The 26750-nt window shown below is 39.9% G+C and overlaps 1 protein-coding gene across 2 annotated transcripts in view; it reads right to left on the bottom strand.

The window, feature by feature from the left end:
• ACACA (acetyl-CoA carboxylase alpha) overlaps window positions 1–26750 on the bottom strand; it is a 571750-nt gene that overhangs the window by 277454 nt on the left and 267546 nt on the right. For both annotated transcript variants that reach the window (XM_073616063.1, XM_073616061.1), the window contains exons 31-32: window positions 25868–25970; window positions 21421–21528 (exon numbers count right to left, since the gene is read on the bottom strand). In XM_073616063.1, the coding sequence (XP_073472164.1) occupies window positions 21421–21528; window positions 25868–25970 (211 nt within the window). The remainder of the gene's footprint in view (window positions 1–21420; window positions 21529–25867; window positions 25971–26750) is intronic.

The following is a 26750-nucleotide window of genomic DNA, read 5'->3' as shown; positions in this document are numbered from 1 at the left end:
GGTTTGGTTCAAATCATAGAGCTTATGGTTATAGAACAGGTTTGCACAATAGGGAAATTGTATATACATATATTAGAGAAAAAACTTCGTTAATGTGTTTATAGATTTTACAGTATGTTTTATTAAATGTTTATTTTTTGGTTTGATTTTGAGAGGTTTCCAACAACTATTAGTTAGTTTATGAAATATGTTGGGCACATATTATTATGCCCATGCCCAATGCACTTATTAATTGGAATTATATATGGAGAATGTGACATCACTACTAAATTATATGTATTTAATAGTGTCAAATGTCCTCTTCTGAGGAATCTGATCAGATAATCAAGTAGATTTAAAAGGTTAAGATAATTGCAAAATATGACTTAAAAAAATGTATGTTTTAATAAAAGGGTTTATTAGTTTAAAATGTATTTTTGGTTAACATGTCTTGTGAAATTAGAAAGTCAGTTTCAGCTAGTCTGAAATCACAAGGGAGACAGTGAGAACATTTTGAGATATATATATATATATATATATATATATATATATATATATATATATCTATATATTTATATATAGATATATATATATATATGAAAAGGTGTGAAAAGCTTGCTAAAGTTTGCAAAGGAAAAAAAAGAGGAACTTTAAGTAAAATTTGTTTTTATTTTTATTTAAAGGAACCTATACTATTGTAAAGTTGATAGAGTTAATACAATTGATGAAATATTGGTGACGTGGGGGGGGGGGGGGGGATTTGTCATATACATATAGAGGTAAATATGGAATAGTGCATTCTAAACAGAGAGTGAATGGAAAGGCCAATGAATGTGGAATGAGAAAGTGTTATTGTGTCAAGGGATACAAGAATTAGGACAGAATAATAATACAACAGTGTTGGGTTATGTTTAATGAATGCACCAGATTTACCATTTAATAGGTGAGATACCTAAGACAAGGTTATTTTGTGTATGTTTTAAAATGTGTACAAGGTTAAGAGGAAATGTATTGTGTTTGTAATCCTACCTAAGATTACTAGGGGGGAAAAAGGGTCTATCTATGCTATTCATGGAGAAAAGCTGGATATCAAAGTGGAGTTCCACCCAAAAGTGGAACTTCCGCTAATTTGTCCCCCCCCCCCGATGTCACAATTGGCACCTTTCGGGGGGAACAGGATACCTTTTCCCACTTCCGGAAGCCACAGCCGCGGATATTGACGTCACCGCGAGGCTACGTCCTCCCCCCGTCGCCAGGCCAGTAGGAGAGTGGAACGGAGCCTCGTGCATCCGCAGTAGGGTTCCCGGCGTGAAGCCGTAAGGCTACACTGCCGGGTTCCCTTACCCGCAATTGCGGCGGCAGCACCCGACAGCTGATGGAAACGTCAGCTGCGGTGCCGACATCTCTGGACTCCAGGACAGGTAAGTGTCCTATTAGTAAAAGCCAGCAACTGCAGTATGTGTAGCTAGTATGTGTAGCTCCTGGCTTTTAATTTTTGCAGCATGGACGGACCTACGCTTTAAGCCTGATATCCACTCTTTTAGGGTTTGGAGTTAAATTAAAATTTGATAATGAAATTTTGGTAAAAAAAGGGTGAAATTATAAATACTTTGAGAGTTACTGAAATTAAGCAATCAGGACCAAAATAAAGTGTTACATATATTGAATCCAAGAAATGCTAAAGTTTGGTGGGAAAGTTTGTTTGAATAACAGTAAGAGTGACTATTTTTTGGATATATTATTTTTTGAATTCCCAGTGTTAATAATGTAATGTTGCTTATTCATTACTGTTTTATTTTGTTGCTGATAGTCAGATACATTTACAAAGTTAGAAAACTAACTTCTGAGTTAGAATATGTGCTTGGGTAAAATGTTCTGTTCGGAGACCCTCGGGTTCCACTTGGGTCCAGAGGATAAAAGGAACAAAAAGTGTTTATGTTTTACTGAATCCTGCTACAATACTGGGGTTTGAGAAAAAATATTCAGTTAAATATATTGAATCCATTGAATGAAAACTGTTGCTAAGAAACATTTTATTTCTGCATGCTTAATGGAATAATGGACTTAATGAAAGAATCTTTTTGACACCTCCAATGGGTAAGGAAGGCTTTAGCTAATAGTTCAGGTAGGCGATTCTGTGGTTATTCATGTTGAAAGGAGAGTATTCATCCTTAGCCCCATGCACGTGAAGAAGAAAAATGCCTCTATCCATATGCCTGCTATTTGAAGAAATTACTACATCCTTTTACATGATGAATAATTTTTCAGACTGTAGAGTGCTACTTAAGTCATTGTGAAACTTAATAAAGGAACTTATAATGCGAGAATAGCATAGCAGCCAGACAGCTACAGGAAACCGTCTGTTAGCAAAGTTTAGTACAAATTATGCTATATCTCATGTATACTTCAATGTATTCTAATAAGTGTATGTTATGATTGGATAATGATAATGAGTATGGGATCTTCCCTTATTATAAAGGAAATATGTCATCCAAACATGTACCCCTTATTGGTGGAAAATAATTAATAACGTCCATCTCATCCTATGTACTTGAAGAGGAAGTAAACCTTGATGTGTTTTACTTCCTCTTTTGGTTCCTGCAAACTCTGCAAAGTAAAAGCATAATGGGCTAGTATGCATTAGCCTATTATGTGGCATTTACCTGCAAACGAAGCCCGCGCTGTCCCCGTTGCAGGAAGCATCCATCTCCACCCCTCTTCCATCCAGGGCTATGGACTCCAGCTTTGCGACCGGCCAGAGCCGTGTGACATCACTCCCGCGCATGTGCGCCGGAGCCGCCAGTCACGGCACATGCTCGGGGACAAACGGCACGGAGGTCCGTTTCTTCGCAGCGCATGCATAATTATAATGGATCAAACATACAATAAAAGAGTAGAGTTTTAATTACAGCTTTATTGTAATGGTGAAGGGACCGTGTGGGGAAAGTCAGCTAGTTTAACCACTTAAGGACCAGAAGATTTTCCCCCTTAATGACCAGGCCACTGTGCCTCTTTAAATGACAATTGCACGTTTGTGGGACCACATACCCACACAAAATTGATGTCCTTTTTTCCCACAAATAGAGCTTTCTTTTGGTGGTATTTGATCACCTCTGCAGTTTTTATTTTTTGCGCTATAAACAAAAAAAGCAACCATTTAAAAAAACAATATTTTTTACTTTTTGCTATAATAAATATCTAAAAAAATTTGGAAAAACAAGTTTCTTCATCAGTTTTGGCCAATATGTATTCTTCTACATATTTTCGGTAAAAAAAAATCGCAATAAGCATAAATTGATTGGTTTGCACAAAAGTTATAGCGTCTACAAAACAAAGGATAGATTCATGGCATTTTTTTAATTTATTTATTTTTGTTACTAGTAATGGCGGCGATCAGTGATTTTTAGTGGGACTGCGACATTGCGGCAGACAGATAGGCCACCTAACTGACATTTTTGACACTTTTTTGGGAACCAGTGACATTATTACAGTAATCAGTGCTAAAAATATGCACTGTTATTGTACTAATGACACTGGCAGGGAAGGGGGTTAACACTAGGGGTGATCAAGGGGTTAAATGTGTTCCCCCAGTGTGTTTACTAACTGTATGGAGGACTGTGTCACTGAGAAAATACACAGATCCATCTTCCTGCATAGCAGAAAGACAGGATCTGTGTAATCTCACCTTTCAGAATGGAGATTTCCCTTGTTTACACAGGCAAATCCCCATCCTGCCACTGTGGGAACGATCGCAGGTGGCAGGCGGACATTGAGTCCACCCCACCCACTGATTGGCTCCCCCCCGCGCGCGCCCACAAATCGCCATGTATGAGCTGACGTACGATGACAGGAACCAACCACATTGCGGCTGTACAACTGCGGCGGCTGGTTCTTAAAGAGGAAGTAAACTCTCCCACTCTGATGCTTCTTTTCATTTAGTCAATTATAATAAGTAATTATCAAACTATAGCCACTGTAATCCAGCCCAAATCGCATATTACTTACTGTTTAAAGAAACTTTAAAAAACTTGTTTCCAGGGGTTAGGCAGCGCCATCTTAAGTATTGTTTTCTGAGTCCATAGTGGAGTGTATTTCCGCCCTTACATTGAGCACTTCCTGTACTGTTAACCAAGCCTCCTTCTCAATCCAACGTTTCTATGGCAACCCTGCTTCCCTGCTAATAGCTGACTAGTTTTATTTGATAGTATTTACTTGTGCCGATAATCTAATGTTTGCCTTTGTCAGTCTTATCAGCTTCAGCTGAAAAGGCTGCAGTAATGCTGTCCGATGCCCTGGTTTACATTCCATGTGATGTCACATGGTCACGTGGGGTGTAGGAGGAAGCTCTGAGTGATTATGAAGTCTCCTGGGATTGCAGTGGTGTGCCGTAGAATGTCCTGATAATAGATAGATAAGTACACAGAGTGTGCCGTAAATCAGGGGAGATCTGGGCATGCTCATTGACGTCATTCTAAGGCCCCTTTCACATGGGCACCATCAGTTTAGCCACGTTAAAAACATATCAGTTCTTATCCGTTGCTTCATCCGCCTTCATCCGTCTTCTGTTCCGTTAATCTCCGTTTTCATCCGTCTTCCGTTCCGTTAATATCCGTTTTTATCCATTAATGTACACGTTTACATCCGTTTTTTCATCTGTTTTTGTATCCGTTTTCATCAGTTTACAGCAGTTTCTGTGCCTTTAAGGAAATTACCCAGAAAGCATTGCTCCTCCCATCCTACATTGCCATGTGTGAACAATTTGCCGACTACTTTCTATCTCCATCAGGAGAAGATCCATGGCAGTACCAATATATATATATATATATATATATATATATATATATATATATATATATATATATATATATATATATATATATATATATATATAAATAATGCAGTGCAAATTTAAATGTATTAATTAATTTGGTTATTTCATTGTGTTTTGATAGCATAAAAAGACACAAAAGCACATGATATGTTCAAAACTGTTTTAGTTTTATTATTCTGAATAACCCTTTTAAAATAAAGGTTTTTTCACTTTGTTTTTTTATTTGTCAAAGTATGAACTTTGAATTATTTCTTCAAAACGGATCTTAACTGATCGGATGTTGACGGACATTGTCAGTCAATGTCCGTTTTGACGGATCTGGACGTAGCCTTGTACGTTAAATATAACGGATAAAAACAGACGCGGAGGTTAACGGATGATAATGAATGGTCATCCGTTTGCCCATAGGAATGCATTGTCGTCTGTCGACGGATGGAAGAAAAACGGATAGACGGTCCGTCCGTGTGAAAGGGGCCTTAAGAACATAAAGGATTACAACAATACTATGGAGATATCTACAAGCAGTGTTCATTAGGGTTTTTTATGCTGATTTACATGGGACAAAGTTGTGGGGGAGAGTTTACAACCACTTTAAGAGGTTAAGGTAAGTAGAGTGGGTGGACAATGAAGGAATCCCTAAGGTCCCAGAGAAGAAGAAGTAGGAATGACAATTATACACATGTATTTGCCTTTTGTAACCATTGGTCCCATGTTTCATTATACTTAGAAAGACGCTCTCTGAAGATAAATAGGTTCTTTGTAGGGTAAAAAAGCATTAACCTCTGCAAGCCAGGCCTGGAACATAGAGGGAACAGCTTGCATCCAGCCCCTAACTATCAATCTCTTCACACTAAATAAGATTTCATGTAGAAATATAGTCATGAAGTTATTTGCTTTTGGGTCAGGGAATAGCCCAGGCACGTAGGTATTGGAATAACACAGAATTAGGGAACAAGAATTCTTCTTTCAATAAATGAAAGGGTTAAGGTGATTGTAAACAATCACCTTGTAAAACAACCCATTGCATTTATTCCCTTTTATAAGTGATCACATACCTTCTGTTCTCAGCTGCATAAGAGCTGGGGGGAGGAGAGGAGAAACAGCATTACACTGAGCTTCCCAGTGAAAGTCTGTGCGGGGGGAGAGTGTCAGGATATGTGTGATCTCTGGAGCAGAGCACACAGAGTTCTGGAGAATGGATCACGGTGTGTTCTACTTATGTGGTCAGTTTTTAATATGAAAGCAGAGGGACTGGCAGGAACACCAGGTATTTCACACAAAGGAAGCAATACAGAGAGAACAAGATACTTTTTCATACAAGTACATGGTACAGCTGGCATATATCAGGAATATGAAATGTTGAGCTTACATAATTTTTAAGACCGTTTAAGGCCTCTTGCACACTGGACATTTTGCGAATTCTCCTAGATTCCTTTCTTTCTGGCAGCATAGTTTTGGCAGAAAGCTTGGGTGTTAATTCATTTCATTGGTCAGAATATTAATTTATTCTGGAAATTAAAATTAATTAAAGCTCAAGCAATAAATGCTTCTAGCCCCTACGGGCGTTTAGACTCTGCTGTTCCTGAATGCACTGGCTGTGGGTTTTTTTCTGCCTTTAAAATGCTCCTGCCTCTAAATGCCTTTTTTTTTTTTCTTTAGGATGGATCACCTGATACTAATTTATGTGTTCATCTGTATATTTTTTTTAATAAGATATGTGCTGCTTTCATATATGTCTAATGTGCATGATGATAGGCTGAGAGGATGTGCCCTTTTTCAGATGCAGGTGAAATTTGATAGGATTTCATTTTTATATACACCAATTTAATCATTTTTGTCCTTAATCAAGGTCTGGGGACCAGCAGCCATACGGACGCCCCGGACACTTGCCATATGGGTGCTAAACCAATCACCCAAGTTTGGCTTGAGCCCCAAAAGCACTGTCAGCGTGAGCCCCGGTGACCTCCCTCAACATTCAGTGAGCGGAATTCACTTGTCTCACTTTCGTGTCACCATTTGGAAATACCATGCCCCATGACGCTGAGGGGCGGACCAGAAATGGAGGTCTGGCCATCCCCAACGCTGAATGGTGCAAAATATGGTGATTTGTGCCTCTGCACACTTGCATGTGACGTCACATCCCCGGTAATGGTTCCGGACATGCACGATAGCGCTAGGAAGATGTCCGCGCCCCATTGGTGACGTCAGATGCCACCGGGATGGGGAGAAGATAAATCATGGCGCTTGGCCACCATAACACTGACGGAGGTTCTGTGAGAGAAAGTTTGCACCTCTCCCTCTCCATATCAAGATTCCCCACATCGATCCCAAGTACCTTGTACGTATTTTTCCTGATAGACTTTACCGCCTGATAGAATTACCGAACTACAATTATAACGAATTTAAACAAATCCGAAATAAGGATTAGAATAAAAAAAAATAGAGGACGAACTTCGAATCAAATCAAATTAGAAAACAAACTCGAATCAAATTCAAAAACAATTCAAGTCGAATTTGAAAAAAAAATTATTTTCTAAAAAAGAACACTATAAAATAGAATATAAAATAACAAAGCAATAAAATAAAAATAAAAGAATAGCAAAGAATAGAATGTAATAAAATAAAATAGAATATGACCGTCTTTTCCAAAATTCGAATTTCGAATAGTATAAATTCGAATTCGAGAATAGATTGGAAAAGGATGCAAAACAATGGAAACTAAAATAATAGAATATATAATAATAATATATATTATATTTTTTCTATTCTGTTCTATTGTTTTTCTATGCTATTCTTTTCTATCATTTTCTATTCTATTCTAATCTTTTCTATTCAAATTCACTCTATACGAAATTTGAATTTCAGGAGATGGTTATAATATTTTTTCTATTCTGTTCTATTGTTTTTCTATGCTATTCTGTTCTATTATCTTCTATTCTATTCTAATTTTATCTGTTCGCATTCTAATTCATTCTATACGAGATTCGAATTTCGCAAGATGGCTTCCGAAATTCGAATTTCATATAGAATGAATTTGAATAGAAAAGATTAGAATAGAAAATAATAGAAAATAATAAAATAGAAAAACAACAGAATAGAATAAAATATAATATATAATATATTTTTTTCTATTCTGTTCTATTGTTTTTCTATTCTATTATTTTCTATTCTAATCTTTTCTATTCAAATTTGAATTCATTCTATAAGAAATTTGAATTTCAGAAATTGGCTTCCGAAATTTGAATTTCGCATAGAATGAATTTGAATAGAAAAGAATAGAAAATAGAAAAGAATAGAAAATCAATAGAACAGAATAGAAAAAAATATATAAAATATATATATACACATCTTCCGAAATTTGAATTTTGTATAGAATGAAGTTGAATTTGAATAGAAAAGATTAGAATAGAATAGAAAAGAATAGAATAAAAAATAGGAGCATACAACAGAACAGAATAGAAAAACATATAATATATATTATATTTTTTTCTATTCTGTTCTATTGTTTTTCTAGTCTATTCTTTTCTATTATTTTCTATTCTATTCTAATCTTTTCTATTCGAATTCATTCTATACGAAATTCGAATATCGAAAGATGGATATATATATATTTTTTTTTTCTGTTCTGTTCTATTGTTTTTCTATGCTATTCTTTTCTATTCTATTCTAATCTTTTCTATTCAAATTCGATTTCATTCTATACGATATTCGAATTTTGGAAGATATTATATATATATTTATTATATTTTTTTCTATTCTGCCCTATTGTTTTTCTATGCTATTCTTCTCTATTATTTTCTATTCTAATCTCTTCTATTCAAATTAAATTTCATTCTATACAATATTCACATTTCGGAAGATGTTATGTGTATATATATATATATATATAAAACAATATTTTTTCCTATTTTGTTCTATTGTTTTTCTATGCTATTCTTTTCTATTCTAATTCAAATTCATTCTATACGAAATTGGAATTTCGGAAAATGGTTATATAGTTGACTTTTCCGAATTTGGTAGAATTTTTTTAAATGCGGTAGAATTTTTTCGAATTTGATCGTTTTGGTTTTCAAATTCGGTAGATTTCTTTCGAATGCAGTTGTTTTTTTTTTCGAATTTGGTGGAATTTTTTCAATTTTGATCAAAGTTTTTTGAATTTAGCCAAATTTTTTTCGAATAGGAAACTAAACGGATCCCGAAAACGAATGTAACAAATTTAACTAAATGAAATTAGTTAAATAACAAATCGAAACAAAACTAAACACATTTTTTCATCCTGCACATGTCTATAACAAACAATTTCTATACAATTCAAATTTATATGTTAATCTTATACATTTCAGAACATTTTCTTCTCCCTATTGTTGCAACTTGTCCCTCTGACCTAGGCTATAGAAGAACCTAAACTATTCAATTGATTCAAGCATTTCTATTTGGTAAAAGTCAAGTCCCAAATTAATTTATGTTGGTATAGAAGGCCAATGTGGTCATCGGCCATGGTGGATCCTCTCAGTATGTGCACCACTGCACATAGAGGGTGTGTCGAAATGCGCCAAAAGAAATGCAGACCAGGGCTTGATACTGTTGTTGATCAGTTTTATCTATCAGCTAGAATTGGGGTAATTGGGCGGCTAGGTAATTGAAATCTGACACTACTACACCGCCAAGTTTAGCCAGGTTTTCAGGGTGTGCCAGGGGAGCTTAGGTCTACCACTGCCCCAAATATAAGACTTAAGGAGAGAGTCCATAAGTTTAAAATGTTTTAAAGGCAGATATACAGGGAAGTGCCACTGACATACAGAATCTTGGGCAAAAGTATAATTTTAAAGTGACATTAAAGTTTCAATAAAAAAAAAAACAAGCAAACGTCATACTTACCCGCTCTGTGCCGTAATTTAGCACAGAGCAGCCCAATCCTCCCCTTTCAGGTCCCCCCGCTGGCACTCCTGGCTCCTCCTCTTCAGCTATTACCCCCAATAGCAAGCCACTTGCCCACTAATGCATGCTCACTCCAGAGCCTCGCTCTATCAGTCTATAAGACACAGAGTCGTGGCTCGGCCCCGCTCCTCACACTCACCTCATTGGCTCACTGGCTGTGATTGACAGTAGCAGGGGCCAATGGCTCCTGCTGCTGTCTCAGCCAATGAGAAATGAGAGACCCGGGAGAAGCTCAGCTTTCGTGCATACCGATGGATCGAGAGGGAGCTCAGGTGAGTATTAGGGGGGCTGGGGGAGCTGCTGCACTCAGAAGGTTTTTTACATTAATCATACCTCCCAACATTTTGAGATGGAAATGAGGGACACCTATTACCAGGCATAGGATACACACCCCTGCCATGCCCACCTTAAAGGAGAATCACACACAAAAAAAGATTAGTTAAACACACAAATGCTTTTTTTTTCCACTACTATTTCTTTATACTGGCTTTTGAAATTTACAAACTCAACAGTTTAGAAATTGGATAAATGGTTTATCACCGGGAAACACTTTTTGAAAGATAAAAACTGCATTTTATATACAACTATATATATCAGATCAAAATGAGGGACAAATGAGGAGGAAAGAGGGACAGAGAGACTTTATTTCAAATCAGGGATAGTCCCTCAAAATCAGGAATAGTTGGGAGCTATGCCTTCATGCATAGAATGCTTGAAGGTAAAAAACCTTGAGCCTTTAAAACCACTTTGTGTTAATTCTCCCTATTACAACTAGTGGAAGCTTAGCCAATATCTCAGTCTTGGCCTTGGTTAGGGAGTATAGTGGTTCAGTGTTATTAATAAAACATCAGCAGTTTGAGGGAGTTCTGGTAATGTGTATGCCTAGATTTGTCAGGACATTTACCCTATCCAAAAGGTAAAAAAGCTTGTTATGTGTAAAAGGGGAAAATAGCAATTGGAAGTATGTGGGACTTATCCAATTTAATTGAGAGGCCTGAATATCTCCCAAACTGTTCAATAATGTGTATTGAAGGGCCAGGGTCCTCAAAATATAGCAGCATGTCATCAGCCTAAAGTCCAATGGTCTCAACAAGGGGGCCTACTGGTGATTGGCCCTGAGTGATAATACAAGTGGTTCTGCGACTTAGGCATACAAAAGTGGGGCGAGTGGACAGCCTTGACACAGTCCCCGATGAAGTAGGTCAAAGACCCAAACATTTGCAGACACCCGGGCCTGATACAATAATTGCACTTGTTTCTGTTTTTTTCTACCGGGTTTGGCACTAAGTATAATGGGTGCCTCTCTCTTGACTGCGTTAGGGAAGAAGAGTCAAATATGCTATTAAAGAGGGCCAGCATTATAGTTATGGCATACTGCACATAGAATTCCAGAGGTAGTCCATCAGTGCCTGGAGCTTTGGCAGCTGTGACATGGCCATGGCAGTGGTGACATGGCCATGGCAGTGGTGACATGGCCGAGTCAATTTACTAGGTGGAAAGTGGCGCTTCAAAATTCTTTACCTGCTCCACAGTTAATTCAGGGAGCTTTATAGTACTTAGAAAATCTAGCAGTTCTGAAGCTGTGTATGAGGCTGAGGTAGAGTATAAAGCACTGAAAAATTTACGAAACTCTGCGGTGATTAGCTTGGGGTTAGTAATATCCTTCATCTGGGGATTTTAGAGTAAAAACCTATGGGCGGTTTAGCATTTTGATGGGCAAGGTAAGCTAAGAGTTTACCAGTGTGCTCTCCATGCTCAAAAATGCGTTTACAGAAAAACAATTTTTGTCTGGCTTTCGCGTTGTGGAGATGCTCCACCACCCTGGTCTATGATCTTAATTGGTTTGCAAGTTCCTCATTTAGTGGGATCCCTGGTAAATTGGTTCTCTAGAGGTGTCAGTTGTTTAGTGCCATGTTTAGAAGTAGGTAGTAAGAATTAAGCCAGCATGGAGCTTAAAGGATTCCCACACAAATGGGGGGGGGGGGTTTGTCAGCGTTGGCAATGAAGAATTCTTACTCGGTACTAAAACTCTTCAGCATCGGGTATAGAGGTTAACCAAAAAGGATTAAGTCACCATATTGAGGTAGGTTGGTTACTGTGCGTAAGTAAGAGTACTGTAGACCAGTACGGGGAATGGTCCGAGAGTAGGCGGGACAAAACCCCACATGCCCCCAGTCACCATATTGAGGTAGGTTGGTTACTGTGCGTAAGTAAGAGTACTGTAGACCAGTACGGGGAATGGTCAGAGAGTAGGCGGGGCAAAATCCCACATGCAGAAGCCAAGGTAGTAAGGTCCTGGACAGTAAAATTAAGTCTATACAGGACATTCAACACTTGAGTAAGTCCTTGTGGATAGAAACTTGTCTCAGGGAGTCTATCACTGCAAAGTCAGTCATAAGGCGAGAGAACCTGGTTTCTTGATTAAGGTTTAGGTATGTGGAAGTGGGACCTGATTTGACTAGGCAGGGATTTAGGGTAGTATTAAAATTGCCAAGCCAGATGGCAGAAACCGATGTGACAGTAGAATCCAAAGCACCGCAGAGTATCGGGGAGGTATATAATACGCTATAATTAACAAGGAACCAGATATTAAGGCATACAAGAAAACATATCTACCCTGAGGATCTGGGACTATTTTCTCAAAATGTACAGATTTAGCTAGGAGTAGGGAAACACCTCGGGAGTGAGTAGTGTATTTGGCGTGGAACGCCCACCCTATCCAGGGTCTCTTTAGGGCACATTGTAATTGGACTACCACATTGGTCTCCAGGAATGCAATAATGTCAGCATGTTGGCCCTTAAGGAAGGAGAGTGCAGCTAATCTCTACTTTGTCATGGAGACGCCTCATCATGTTCCATGTGAGAAATTTTAGGGAAGCCATAGGGGGCTACTGTTAGGCTGAAGGGTGAAGCCAGGAGTCAATCTCATCGACAGGGCTGTAATAACGCAAAAGGCCTGATATACAATACATTGCCATAGTATACGTCTATAGTATACAAAAAAGCTGATCATATACCTCTGATACGTGAATTGCTGGTAAGTCACAAAAAACAAGACAATCCCCACCCACCCTGCTCTATACCATCCCCAACTGGTGTAAACATTTTCCCCAAACAATTCCATTGTGTGTGGTATCAAAACACAAGGGGAGACCAAGCAGATTTCTATTCATAAATGGAGTCTGATTCACCCCATCTGTTTTTTACAGAACTTTAGTTGTTAGATGTTAACAGAGCTAGGAATGAGCCCAGATCTACACATCTATGTTTCACTGGCTATGGATGGACCAAACCGGAGCCGCTCTTATATCATGTACACATCCTATCTAAACTCAGTATAGGTCTTAAATTGGTTGTAAGCCCTCTCCTTTACCCAATGAAGTGAATTGCCCCAGATGATGCACAGAGATGAAACAAATCTCCCTACATAAGTTTTACATGTATATCTGCTGTCTTTCCCTTTCTACACTCTTTGGAAAGTACAAATAGTGTTAGAAATCTTTCTTCCTCTTCCAGCAGTGGGTGTGGAGTCTGCGTTTACACTGTGTGAGAGTTGATTGGAGAAAAGGCACACACCCCCCCTCCACATAGGCAGGGGAATGAAGGAACATGCAGAGCTGTATTCTGAATAGACAAGCTCTCTACTAGTCTCCCTCTAAGCTCCCTCCCCGACACAAATTTTCAGCTGCTGTTATCTCGTGTGTCGGAAAACTTGTCAGAATTATGCTGATAACTGAGGAACAAAGCACCAGAAAGAAAGGTCACTTAGAGCTTTGGAGAGAGATAAGTAAACACTACAGATATATCTGCCTAGGTCAAATTTTATGAATGGAGTTTACAACCACTTTACTCTAATTAGGCTATAACGAAGCCAACAACATGTTATCAGTTTCTACTGTACTACCCTGATCAAAGATTATTGCTCATTGGGCTTTCCACAGCATTTGTACACCTACATCCCATGCTATTTGTAAAACTATAGTTACTAGAATTCTGAAATCCGTGTTCTATAGTAACTGCAATGTCTACCTGTGTCCTAATAATTTGAACACTTTATGTTCTTATTACCTGGTTCCATTAAACTAGCGACAATGCTAGGCATATACTGTAATCTAGGCATGATTTGATTGAGCATAACACCAATTTACAGTAAACAAAGCATGTAAAAGATTGTTACTAGAACTACGCTCATCAAACATAGCAAGCAAATAAAAAATGTTTTAAATGCCAACAAACAGCTCCTGAACTCTATTTTTCTATGGTTCCCTAAGACAGTTTATTTTATTATTACTATTCTAATTCTAGTTCTATTTCTAATAGTTCTAATTCTAATTCTATTATTCTTATTCTATTCTAGATTTAAAACAACAAGCTAACAAACTGCTATACAGTATCATACAGTTACAAAACAATGGATAGAAAAGCAGATTTAAATTGATACATAGTTTAAGCAGATTAATATGTTTGTCAATGAAAAATAATTTATGTAGTTTATTAGACACCCCTTTCCTGAAAGTGAGACCCATTTCAGCCACATCATGTCCATATGCACTCGCTCTAACATTGACTTAACAGCATTAGGACCAAATTCCTGATAGTAACAATAGCGATCAATTCAAGATAAGGAAAAAATAAATAAATCAGTATGTCTGATCCATTGTTCACCAGTTAGTTGACCATATAAACAATGACCACACTGTGATTTTTGTCAATCAAATGGTACTGGTCTGAGAGCAAATGTAAATATAATCAGATCCATTACACAATTAGAGCTCCAGTGCAGTATCTTTGAGTCCTATTCCTAGAAATGTGCCCAAGAGAGCCCTACGGGAAATATAAGTAATCATGACTGTCTTGCCACTCATTGTGTTTCATAGTTCTTAAAATCACTAGAGCTGAAAGTGCAATCCAGTGCCTACTTCAGAAGCAAAAAAAATGTGCAAAAAATGGATTGCAATTAAGAAGAAAAAATATATAGCAAGCTTTGGCAATAATATTACTGTCCGGGAGAGAAAATAACTGTAATACCCTGAGTTTTAACATCAAAATTGTTATTGCTTTTAAAATTCCACAAGTGGCATATAATGACAGCATAGCAACAGGATTCTGATTACATTGTAATAATGTGGGTTTCTCAGTCAGTCTACAGTTATAACCAGGCGATTAGGCAGCAGCACCTGGAAAAACTCCATTAACGCTGACTGCTTCCATCTCCTCTGCAAGTCATTTACAAGTATATGATCCTAATTTCTATAAACATGCTGGGGCTGAGATATTATTTGGACAATTGGGATTATTCTAGTAGATGCTTAAATGTTTTTTTTTTCCTCCTACTGCCTGAGGGTTGATACAGCTGAAAATCAAAACTATCTTTTTCCGCTTCTGCTTGTTTTTATAAAATAAATACTGATTTCCCCTCCACCAAGCTAAGGAAATGGAATGCTTGTGAATAAGCCCAAGTTTGAGTAATATGGTAAGAAACAGAAGTCATTTTTAAAGTACAGGTGCCAAAACAGCAGGAATTTTATAATTCTGCATAAAAATCAACAGAAGAATAATGACTATGTGATAAGTCTGTTAGTAACATATATGTGCAATATTTATTCTGTCAATTTAAACTGTATTATTAAAATTACATTAAATAATAAGGCAATACTTTAAACTTAAAATGTTACCAGGGCCAGTTCATCTGACAGATATTTTAGTTGTTGGTATGTGCTGATAGATTGAATCATGCACAAGGTTTTGGCAGAAAATTTCTAATGTACCAGACATCAGTGGATGATTTAGTATACCCAAAACAATATTTAGCTTTGGCACAAGTGAACCAGAGCACAGGGCGAGCCCAAAATACAATAAAGAAAAACTTTATTTAAAGGTACACATACTAAGCATGTAAGTGTGCATTTAAAGGACAACAATACGATTTGGGTACAGAAGAATAAACCAATTCTGGGAAAATGTCTATACTATAGTATGGTACCATTTGTTAGCACGGTACAAGCTTAGAGTCAAAATCATTAATGCAAGATATACACCGATCAGCCATAAAATTATGACCACTGACAGGTAAAGTGAGCAACATTGACTATTTCATTCCTCAGTGGCTCTGAGAAAGAGGGTTCTCCCTTGAATTGCGTCAGCCTAGCCATCACGGACGCCTTCTGGTCTCCTTGCATCTCTGGAGAATTTCTGCAGTCCTAGAGGCGACTTGTATAAACGTATGTCAAAGCATAATGTGAACATCATATGTTTGTTAGTATCTTGTGTGTCACTTTTTATTGTTCAAAAATTTTTTATAATGGAATTGCACTAGGTCAGTGCACCCTTCTCTTGTTTTCTAGTACTTTTGGATACCCATGGTCCTGAGAGGGCAGCAAGACTCCAGGCGTTGACAATAAGGATAAAGATATAATTTCTTCCCTTGAGTATAACACCTGAGCACAGGAGAGTTACTTTCTAGGTAAAGTGAACAACATTGACTATTTCATTACAATGGCACCTGAAAGTGGGTGGGATATAGCAGGCAGCAAGTGAACATGTTGTCATTGAAGCTGATGTGCCAAAAGCAGAAAAAATGGGCAAGCATAATGATTTGAACAACTTTAACAAGAGACAAATTGTAATGGCTCGATGACTGGGTCAGAGTATCTCCAAAACTGCAGCTCTTGTGGGATGTTTCTGGTCATGGTCAGGACCTACCAAAAGTGGTCCAAGGAAGGAAAACTTGTGAACAGGGTCATGGGCAGCCAAGGGTCACTGATGCATGTGAGGAGCGAAGGTTGGCCTGTGTAATCCAATAGAATAACTACTGTACCTAAAATTGCTGAACAAGTTAATTCTGGTTCTGATAGAACAAAGTCAGAACACAAAGTGCATCGTAGTTTGTTGAAAATGGGGCTGCGTAACCACAGATTGGTCAGGGTGCCTATGCTGACCCATGTCCACAGCCAAAAGTGGCTACAATGGTCATGTGAGCATCAGAACTGGACCACAAAGCAATGGAAGAAGGTGACCTGGTCTGATTAATTTAAGTATGGTTTGAGGAACACAACGACGAGTTTGACTTGGCCTCCAATGCCTTCAGATTTCAATGCATTCTAGCATCTGTGCTATATGCTGGAAAACAATTCTGATTCATGGAGGCCCCACCTCGCCTCCATTTCCATTCATTAACATTCAGCCAACACACTGATGTGGCGAATGCATGGGCAAATTATGGCATTTGCAATTGATGAATTTAGGCTAAAATCCTTATTTGCAAGCCCAGGAAGGTACAGCAAATCTGTGTGGCAGTGGGTAAACATCACATGTTCTACTTCGGAATCAATGGTGAGTCACTGATAAAATTTGCAGTGTATACATGCTGTTCTTGTGGTTCCCCCTCCCTCACGGGCCACCCAGGGCTTGATTTCTGAATACAGCACTACCCCACTTCATGTGGACGATCTTGATGAGTTTCTCTGAGGTGATATGAATTTTTGAACTAATACAATAAGTATTAGTTTTTTCCCCGTGTCTGCACATACTTGTGTCCTGTTGAACTGATACCCTTTGTAATTGTATATTACTATCATCATTGTTTATGATAATTTGATAATAAATTCAATATCTTGTCTCTAGTTTTAATTATCTCTAGTTTTAATTGACATACTATTGTCATATGTGGACACAATAGAGGTCTGAGAAGTCCTGAGGAAGTGGGGTGTCCCGGGAAACGCGTTGAACCCAATCGTGCCAATCATGTTGACTTTCCAAGTGGGATGTTTTTGAGATAGGTTAATGTTATCATTTGTTGATCTTGTACACAAGATGAAATGCTTTTATAATGTGTATGTAACAATCATGATTTTCATCTTTGTATACAATAAAGATTGATGACTCTTTAATTAATGTGAATTTACTATTGGAGGAATACAAAGTCCCATATTTTTAGTTTCCGTTTTGGTGTACAGTTTTTAGGGATCATACCTCCTCTGGTGTACTGATGGTTAAAAAGGCCATCACTTACATGCTTATTTTAGAAGGATCTGAGGTAACTTACATTTACAAAGATGTTCAACACTTCTTAAATGAATACATGGCTGTTAACCATTTGGGAGGCATAAAAAGTTTGTCAGGAGATAGACCATATAATGATTTTGCAGAGGAAGGTGTGAAAGTATGCTGATGGCCTCTGTGGTCAGAGTCAGAGATCAATAGAATAATTTGGCCTGTAAAATCCTTCATGACTGAGATGAAATCATCCCAGGAGAGAACCAAGGAGGAGGCCATGGCTGATCAAGCTAAGGAAGGCTGTCAGTTTCAGGCCCTTCAGTAGGTGCCCTGTAGGCAGAAACGATATCTATAGTGGATCATGAGCTGGAGTGACCCGATACAGCAGGATGGCTCCTTGTGTGTAAGGCAACTGACATATCACTGCATAGTAGGGACATCAAAGCCCAGGGTAAAAGGCCTTGAATACTTACAAACCGGCTGCTAGCATGTTGAGGGGTTAGAAAGGGCAGAGGTGGCCAGTTCACTGTAGTCAGACAGCTAAGACCAACTGAGGATAATTCATGTGTCTTTTGGCTAGCATTCATCCAATGAAGTCTGTGTACGGCTTCCAAAGTTATTACTGAGGATACACTGATCCAGATAGCTGCCTATAAAGACTAGCTAAGTCAGCTTGTAGAAGAATCTTAATTAAAGAATAAATAATCTTGACTGAACAAAAAAAAAACGTAGTAGGAAACAAAAAGTTTAGTTTTTTTTTTTTTCTCAGCAGATAACAGACTCCCATGCTCCTAGGACAGTAGTAAAAAACTAAAGCATGCTGGGAGATTATAACAGGCTTGCACTGTTTTTACAAATTTTACTGTATGTGGCAGTATGACCCAACAGTAACTGAATTCCTGTGCCCCTCAATGATTGCTAAAGAAAGTGTTTTTTTCAAGATGACAGACCCATTTTTATCTGATGTGTGGCTTATAATTCAAAGAACAGGAGAAGGAAAGTCTGAAGGGATTTTTGTTCCTAAATGTTTAACTGCCTGTCATTACAACTGCACAGGAACTTTTTTTCCGTAGTGTATCATAATTTAACACAGCGTGATATTCAAAGCCATGCATGTTCTAGATTAACTATTACATACTCAAGTTCTCACATTTTTTTCCCATAAGGGCTCATTCACAAAGGTGCTCATCCCCATTCCGAGTGAAGAGCCCCTTGCAGTGGGGAAGTATAGGGGTCGCTGAGGTCGCCATGGCGACTGGGCCCCATGCTGCAGGGTCCCTTGAGGGCCCCCCTGTTTATCTTGATAGGAGCGGGGCAACTGAGATCGATCTCCCCGATCGTCAGCCGAACTGTAATCGGCACTGTGCAGGGAACTTGTCACACTGATCTAAAGTGAAAGCACAGTGTGTGCTGTGCTCTTTGTCTCCCCCTACAGTGCAGTACCCGGCAGGAAGAAGTAAGGTAAAGCACTGCCGTTTTTGAAAAGGCTATCTGTATGTGTGTGTTCTTATGTGTGTTTATATGTGTGTTTGTGTATGGTTGCATGTGTTTATGTGTGAATTTATATATGTATATGTGTTTGTGTGTGTATATACAGTATATGTGTGTGTAAATTATGTGTGTGTTTATCTATGTGTATGTGTATATGTGTGTGTGTTTAGATGCAGTGGTGGCCCATGCATTAAGGGCGCACGGGTGCCGCCCCCTCTCTCCTGCCACCCCCTCTATCCCCAATAGATAGATTCATGCATTGCATGAATCTATCTATGGCCGCCGCTGCCACCCCCTATTCAGGCGCCCAGCCCCTTTTTGGGCGCAGGGAACCTGAATTACAGCGGCGGGGGGTGTTATTGAAGCACCAGAATAGAGCCATAGGCTCTAATAGGCATCAAAAAAGGTGACCTCATAGGCCACTCAGCTGTGTTAGGAAAGCAAATGACTATTCGCTTTCCTAACACTAAACTGCCTCTCCGCCAATCAGGTGCTTGGGTCTGTTACCCGTCACCTGATTGGCTGAAACGACAGGCGCCACTATTGGACGCCTATCAGGAGGAGAGGACGGGAGATGAGGGCAGCAGGAGATGCATGGAGGACCCCACTTGTCGCAGTCACCCGCTGCCCCACCAAGACAGGGTAAGTGCCGGTGAGCGGTCGGGGGTCACAGTGGGGGCATTCAAGGGCACACTGGCAGCATTTAATGGGCACACGGGCAGCTTTTGATGGGCACACTGGCAGCATTTGATGGACACACTGGCAGCATTTGATGGGCACAGTGGCAGCGTTTGATGGGCACAGTGGCAGCGTTTGATGGGCACAGTGGCTGCAATTGATGGCCCAGTGGCTGCATTTAATGGGCACAGTGGCAGCGTTTGATGGCACAGTGGCAGCATTTGATGGCACAGTGGCAGCATTTAATGGGCACAGTGGCAGCATTTGATGGGCACACTGGCAGCATTTGCTGGGCACACTGGCAGTGTTTGCTAGGCACAGCGGCTGCGTTTGATGGACATAGTGTCAGCGTTTGATGGGCATAGTGGCAGCGTTTGGCACAGTGGATGCAATTGATGGCACAGTGGCTGCGTTTGATGGCACACTGGCAGCATTTAAGTGGCACAGTGGCAGCGTTTGATGGCACAGTGGCAGCGTTTGATGGGCACAGTGGCTGCAATTGATGGCACAGTGGCTGCAATGGAAGGGCAAAGTGGCTGCAATGGATGGGCACAGTGGCTGCATTTGATGATTTTTTTTTCAAAAAATGTTTGCGCCCCAAAAAAAATTTTGAGCACCAGCCGCCACTGTTTAGATGTATGTATGCACATTTTTATGTATGCACGTTTAATCCTGACACCCTATATGTGTACAATCAGGACTGATTTTTTTTTTTCTTGCTCGTTCAAAGTACCAGCAACAAAATGCTGTTCCTCTGAAAAGCGATCCATGCTCAGATCACTTTTCAGAGGCATTTGACAGCCGGTAAAGAGGCAATATGTTGCCTCCTGACCACCTGTTTTTACCCCTTAAAGTGATTGTAAAGGTTTTTTTTTAAAATAACAAACGTCATACCTTCATTGTGCAGTTAGTTTTGCACAGAGTGGCCCCCGAACGCCGACTTCTGGGTTCCCTCGGCGGCTCTCGTGGCTCCTCCTCTTATCAGACATCCCCCTAGGAAAAGCGCTGTCCAGGGGTCAGGGGGGCCCTTCATGATTTCTTGCATCGGGGCCCTGAAGGTTTTAGTTATGCCACTGGCCCTTTGTTTACTTTTTTGTCCTTGCGTTGAGCTACTGTATGTGCAGGCAGCCCATATTAGTGAATGGGCACACATCAGCTGTATGGACTCAGCCACACAGTCCAGTTTGACAGGTACGCAGGGACGGGTGTATGGTCTTGGTTGTTCAGGCTCTACGCACGCACCCACCCCTGTGTATCTGTCAATCTAGGCTGTGCAAGTGAATCCATACAGCCAATGCATGTTCATTCACTAACATGGGCTGCCTGCACACAGATCAGCGCTGAGACAGAAAAGTAACAAAGGGGCTCTTTACACTGTATGGGGCTGAGTGCCTGTGTGAATAAGCCCTTTTTCATTATAGTAAAAAAATATACAAAGTATACAAGCATTAATGTTATATTAGTACAATGTTTTACTCTGAAAAATAGGACATGATCATTGTACTTACTTTGTTTTGGGTGAACTCACGGAACATTGAAGCAAGTCCATCATCATCATTGTCGCAGTCAGTTTTGATGGCTATGTTGAGAATGTGGATTGGTTCATCTCGGATACTCTGAACAAAGAGCACTTGCATTAAAGCTTAGAAATATCACATTCTTTTAAATATAAAAACAAGGCAGACTAACTTAAAAATAAAAGGCTTACCGTCAGGATCACCGCATGAAATAAAAGGAAAAAAAGCCTAAAAAAAGAAATCGAATGCAGCCACCACATCTAAGGACTGGTAAGCTGCAATATAATACTTTTTTGTTTTTGGGTTTAATACCGATTTAAATTCAAAACCGAAATGAGTCATTTATGCAACATACTATACCAATTATTCTGACCTGGACTACATTACTCACCATACATTAGAAATAATTGGTCCTCTCCCACACCCTTAGTTCACTAATTATGTGTAGCAGAAGTTGAAAACCCAGTGGAAATTCCAACAGTATTTGGAGTGCCAACACTGATCACATTTTATCTAGTCAAATTTTAAAAATATGTAATTTTTTAAATTAGAAATAAAAAAGGCGTAAGTGGGGTGAAATATAGCAAACCTGTCTGAATGACAGCTCTGAATATTCCATAGGGAAACAGCCAACTATTTCCTCTAACATCGTTTACCATATGAACAGAGAATCATATATTGACGTTGACTTACTAAAGGAGTTTGAGAATGTTCATACAATAAATTGTGTGAAGATTTACACTTCAATTTTCCAATGACATATAATTAAAAATCTCTGTTTACTTATTCTCTTTTTCACATGATTGGATAATTGAAGCAAACAGCTTCACACAATTTATTGTGAATATTATCAAATCCTTTAGTAAATCAGCCTCCCTACCTTTTATCTCTTGTAACAAATCCTATAAAGCAAAATGGCCCTTATGTTCAGCAAAGAGCTTGAGTAAGTGCCCTATTAGGCAAACAAAAACAAATTATTTTTTTACAATTTCTGAATAGGATTTGTTAAAATAAAACTACAGGTATATCTGATGCACAGTTTATTGGTACAGCTCAATGCAACAGGCAATTATGCAGGTGGGTTTTTGCAGACAGCAATGCAGTCATATGCGAAGAAGGTCTAATTATTATTGTGTTACAGTTATTTATGCAAAGCTGCCTAAAGTCTTAAAGCGGAGGTCCGCCCACCGCTGCAAAAATGAAAAGCCAGCAGCTGCTGACTTTAATATTAGGACACTTACCTGTCTTGGAGTCCAGCGATGTTGGCACCGCAGCTGATGTTCCCATCAGGTGTCGGGTGCTGCCGCCTCCACTGCGAGTAAGGGAACCCCGGCAGTGTAGCCTTACGGCTTCACGCCGGGAACCCTACTGCACATGCGCAAGGCTCCGCTCCTCTCTCCTACTGGCCCGGCGGCCGGGGAAGGAGGAGGAGGAAGCCAGAGCGGTGATGCAAATATCCGTGGCTGAGGCTCCCGGAAGTGGGGACAGGATACCTGTGAAAGACAGGTATCCTGTCCCCCTTCCCCCCCGAAAGGTGCCAAATGTGGCACTGGAGGGGGAAATGAGCGGAAGTCCCACTTTTGGTTGAAACGCCACTTTAAGGTACGGAGAAGGACTGCAGGAGAAGGACCCCTATACAATAAAGGCAAGCAACAACAAAAAACACAGTAAAAAAAAAAAAAAGTAGAAAAAAAATTCAGTCAGTCATTTTAAAAGCATACAAAATTTCCCATGATGTATATAAAAGGCTTCTATCCAATTAGAACGTGAATACAGCCCAATTGAAAATCCATAGGTCACACTCAGGTCTGGCAACACAATGAAAACCAAGTACATAACATAACGAATAACAAATATTAAGTGGCATGAGTGGTAAGGATTCATATTAATCAAAAGTGTCTATATAACAAAGAATACTAAAGTGGCAAAGTCAAAATAGAGCAACAAAGGTCAATAAAACAAGAGTGAGTGCTGGTGCCTGGGGAACAAAAAGGTAAAAATAATGAAAGTCAATCATGATAAATACCAAAACATGTTAATAGAGTAGATCAGGGGTAGGCAACTTTTTGAGCACAGTGTGCCGAAAAATATTTTCAAAGAAATTGAGATGGACGATTTTATAACTAAAAATGTCAATTTAATACTCTCAATCACGAAAAGGATTTTTTATAAAGTAAATGCTGTAAACTACTTGAGTAGTAGTGAGAAATTAACATCCTGCACTCATGCCTCAGATCAGCCCCAATTCCTGCAACTCCACACTTCAGATCAGCCCCAATTCATGCACCTTCACACCTCAGATCACTGTCCCTCCTGCAAATCTGTTTCACCACTGTACCCCCCCTGCTCATCTGTCCCACCACTGTAACCCCCTGTACATCTGCCCCACCACTGTACCACCCTGCACATCTGTCCCACCACTGTACCACCCTGCACATCTGCCCCACCACTGTACCCCCTGCTCATCTATCCCACCGCTGTAACCCCCTGCTCTTCTGTCCCACCACTGTAACCCCCTGCTCATCTGTCCCACCACTGTAACCCCTTGCTCATCTGCCCCACTAATGTTCCCCCTTTCTCATCTGCCCCACAACTGTACCTCCCTGCACATCTGCTCCACTGCCGTACCCCCCATGCTCTTCTGTCTCACTACTGAATCACCTTCTCATCTGTCCTAACAATGAATCCAACTGCTCATTTGCCCCACCACTGTAACCCGCTTTCTTATCTGCCCCACCAATGTACCTCCTGCACATCTGTCTCACCTCTGTACCCCCTGCTCTTCTGCCCCACCTCTGTTCCCATGCTCATCTGTCCCACCAATACATCTCCTTTCACATCTGCCCCACTGCTCTAACCCCCCTGCTTTTCTGTCCCACCACTGAACACCTTTCTCATCTGCCCCAACACTGAACCCACCTGCTCATCTGTCCCACCACTGTAACCCCCTTCTCATTTTGCCCAATACTGTACCCCCCTGCTCTTCTGTCCCATCTCTGAACCCCCTCTGCTCGTTTTCCCCACTGCTGTACCCCCCTGCTCATCTACTCCACCGCTGTACCCTCTTCTCATCTATGATATGCGTGATATGCAGAGTGTTGAAAGGAAGCAGAGATGAGACACATCTACCTGTCCTGGCACACTCATCCTTCTGATCCACCTCTCGCATCCAGCCCACGTGCTTGTAATAAGTGATGTCACATACAAGCATATGGAATGGATGCGCAATGATGAGCTCGGATCAGGGGTATTTTCTGAAAGCAGTGGGCCTGTGTGCAGGATCATAAGTTGGGCCCCCGCAGCTGAGAAAAAGTGCGGTGCACTGCGCCGCAGCAAAAGTTGTGTGTGATTTTCATTGCGCAGAATACTGGTTGTGGCTTAAAGGGACACAGAGTGCCGGGGTTCAGTAGTAAGTGACGCAAAGGTTCAGGAATAATTTCAACAAAGTTCCCAGAAGCTCAACAGTAATTCCACAAACTGTCATCTGATTGTGGTTTGTGATTGTGGTTTTCTCAATCACAGTGAAATCCCTTCTTTCTGAGATTGGTAGCAGCAACCAAGTGAGTCATCTTCCTCCAGATGGTGGACGGTGCTAGCAGGACTGTGATTGGCTTTAGCAGTGGCCAATGACAGTCCTCCTCCTCCTGGAAACAGGGACCCCCCCCCACCAGCAGAACTGCACCCAATCTCTTACCCATCACAAAAGCTGACGATCGGAGCTAAAGCTAAGTTAGAGAACCAAACAATGTTTCCCATCTTTTACAATGTGTGGGGGCACAGTGCAGGTGCAGCGTGGGGAAATCTGAAATTGGAATGCATTAGTGTCTCACTGACACTTCCCTGCACTGCTCTGCTGATGGGGAGGGAGTCGAGTGCCGGCAAAAGAGGCTTTGAGTGCCAGGGGGCTGCCTACCCCTGGAGTAGATGCTCAGAGGGAACATTGCATTAAAATTGCCAAATCATCATGGGCTTCCTTTCACCTTTCCTGTTATATAGTTATATAAAGTATTTCAAGTGCATCCCTAGACAACAAACCTCAAGCTGTGAACACAACTGAAAAGATGCAGCAGATGTGCCAAAGTCAGGAATTTACTTAATTGACCCTAACCCGAGTTGTTAGATGCATCTCACATGTGTTTCTTAGTGAGCACAGTTTCTTATCACATGATTTGGCCATGTCCACCAAATCATCTGCGACATGGCAATTATAACCAGCGGGTGAACCTAAACACTACAGCTATTGCAGAATGAAAAACAAAAGACCTGAAAGATAGGCTCTGCCCCTATTTCCATTTCCAAGACTAACTTGTAATTCTGACTGGAATGCTCAATGTAAACAACCTGGTTAACCTCAATAAGCAGCAAGTCAGATTTAAATATTACCATACATGTAAACATATCACACCACTTTCAAACAATAAGTTTAACCATTATGTACCTTACTGTCATCTTCATCATAGAGAGAAGGATGGCCAGCTTCTGGAAAGATAGGACTCTGAGGAGGGGAGTCCGAGAAGCAACTCATGACATCATCAAACATTCTGAAAAATAAAAAGACATTTTATCAGATTTATATCAGATTTTAACAGTTAAAAAGCTAGAATTTTTAGAGAAGAAAGAAAAACATGAAAGGTAAAAAGTATATTTTTATTTCATCCCCACCATCAATAAATAAATCCTGTTCAACGTCATGTGCTAGGTTTAGGAAAAGATTTTAAAGCTTCCCGAGTATCTCACTTTCACATAGCTGACATGCAGCAAACTTCTCATAAAAATAAAAAGGCTACATTAATCTAATCAGCCTTTATTAGGCAAATAACTGAAAAGCTTATGACGTGAGCAATGAGAGCTGTGTAATCGCCTCTCTTCCCAGGGGTCGTGCATCTGCACACATGGAAAGACAGATGCCACACTCATAGATTCAAGAGAAGACAGTCCCTGCTGGGCTGTATTCGGCAGTTATGCCTAATTCTTCCTGACATTTCATTCCTTACTGTGCAAGCAGATTCCTATATTCCCGCTCCCATAACAGGCACCAACTCCCACTGTTGAAATGCAAGTGGGGAGTCATGCAGAAACGGCAGAGATGGAGAACATTAGCAGCACCCATTTGAAAGCTTAACAACAGACCACAGTGTTCCAATTTTAAAGCAATGACAAAGCATTTAAAGCTTTCCTATTGGTCAAAACGTATTTTTTTTCCCATATCTATACAACCCTGACATATTCTTCAGAGCTTTACAAAGTACACACATCAGAATCATCCAGTGGAACCTTAGGGTAGAACAGTTTCCATACAGATATGGTCATGTGAGATCTGA

The sequence above is a fragment of the Aquarana catesbeiana genome, linkage group LG02 (assembly GCF_042186555.1).
Source record: "Aquarana catesbeiana isolate 2022-GZ linkage group LG02, ASM4218655v1, whole genome shotgun sequence".
NCBI classification, from domain to species: Eukaryota; Metazoa; Chordata; class Amphibia; order Anura; family Ranidae; genus Aquarana; species Aquarana catesbeiana.
The sequence above is the reverse complement of the archived record's forward strand: the minus strand, read 5'-3'. Positions and strand labels throughout refer to the sequence as shown.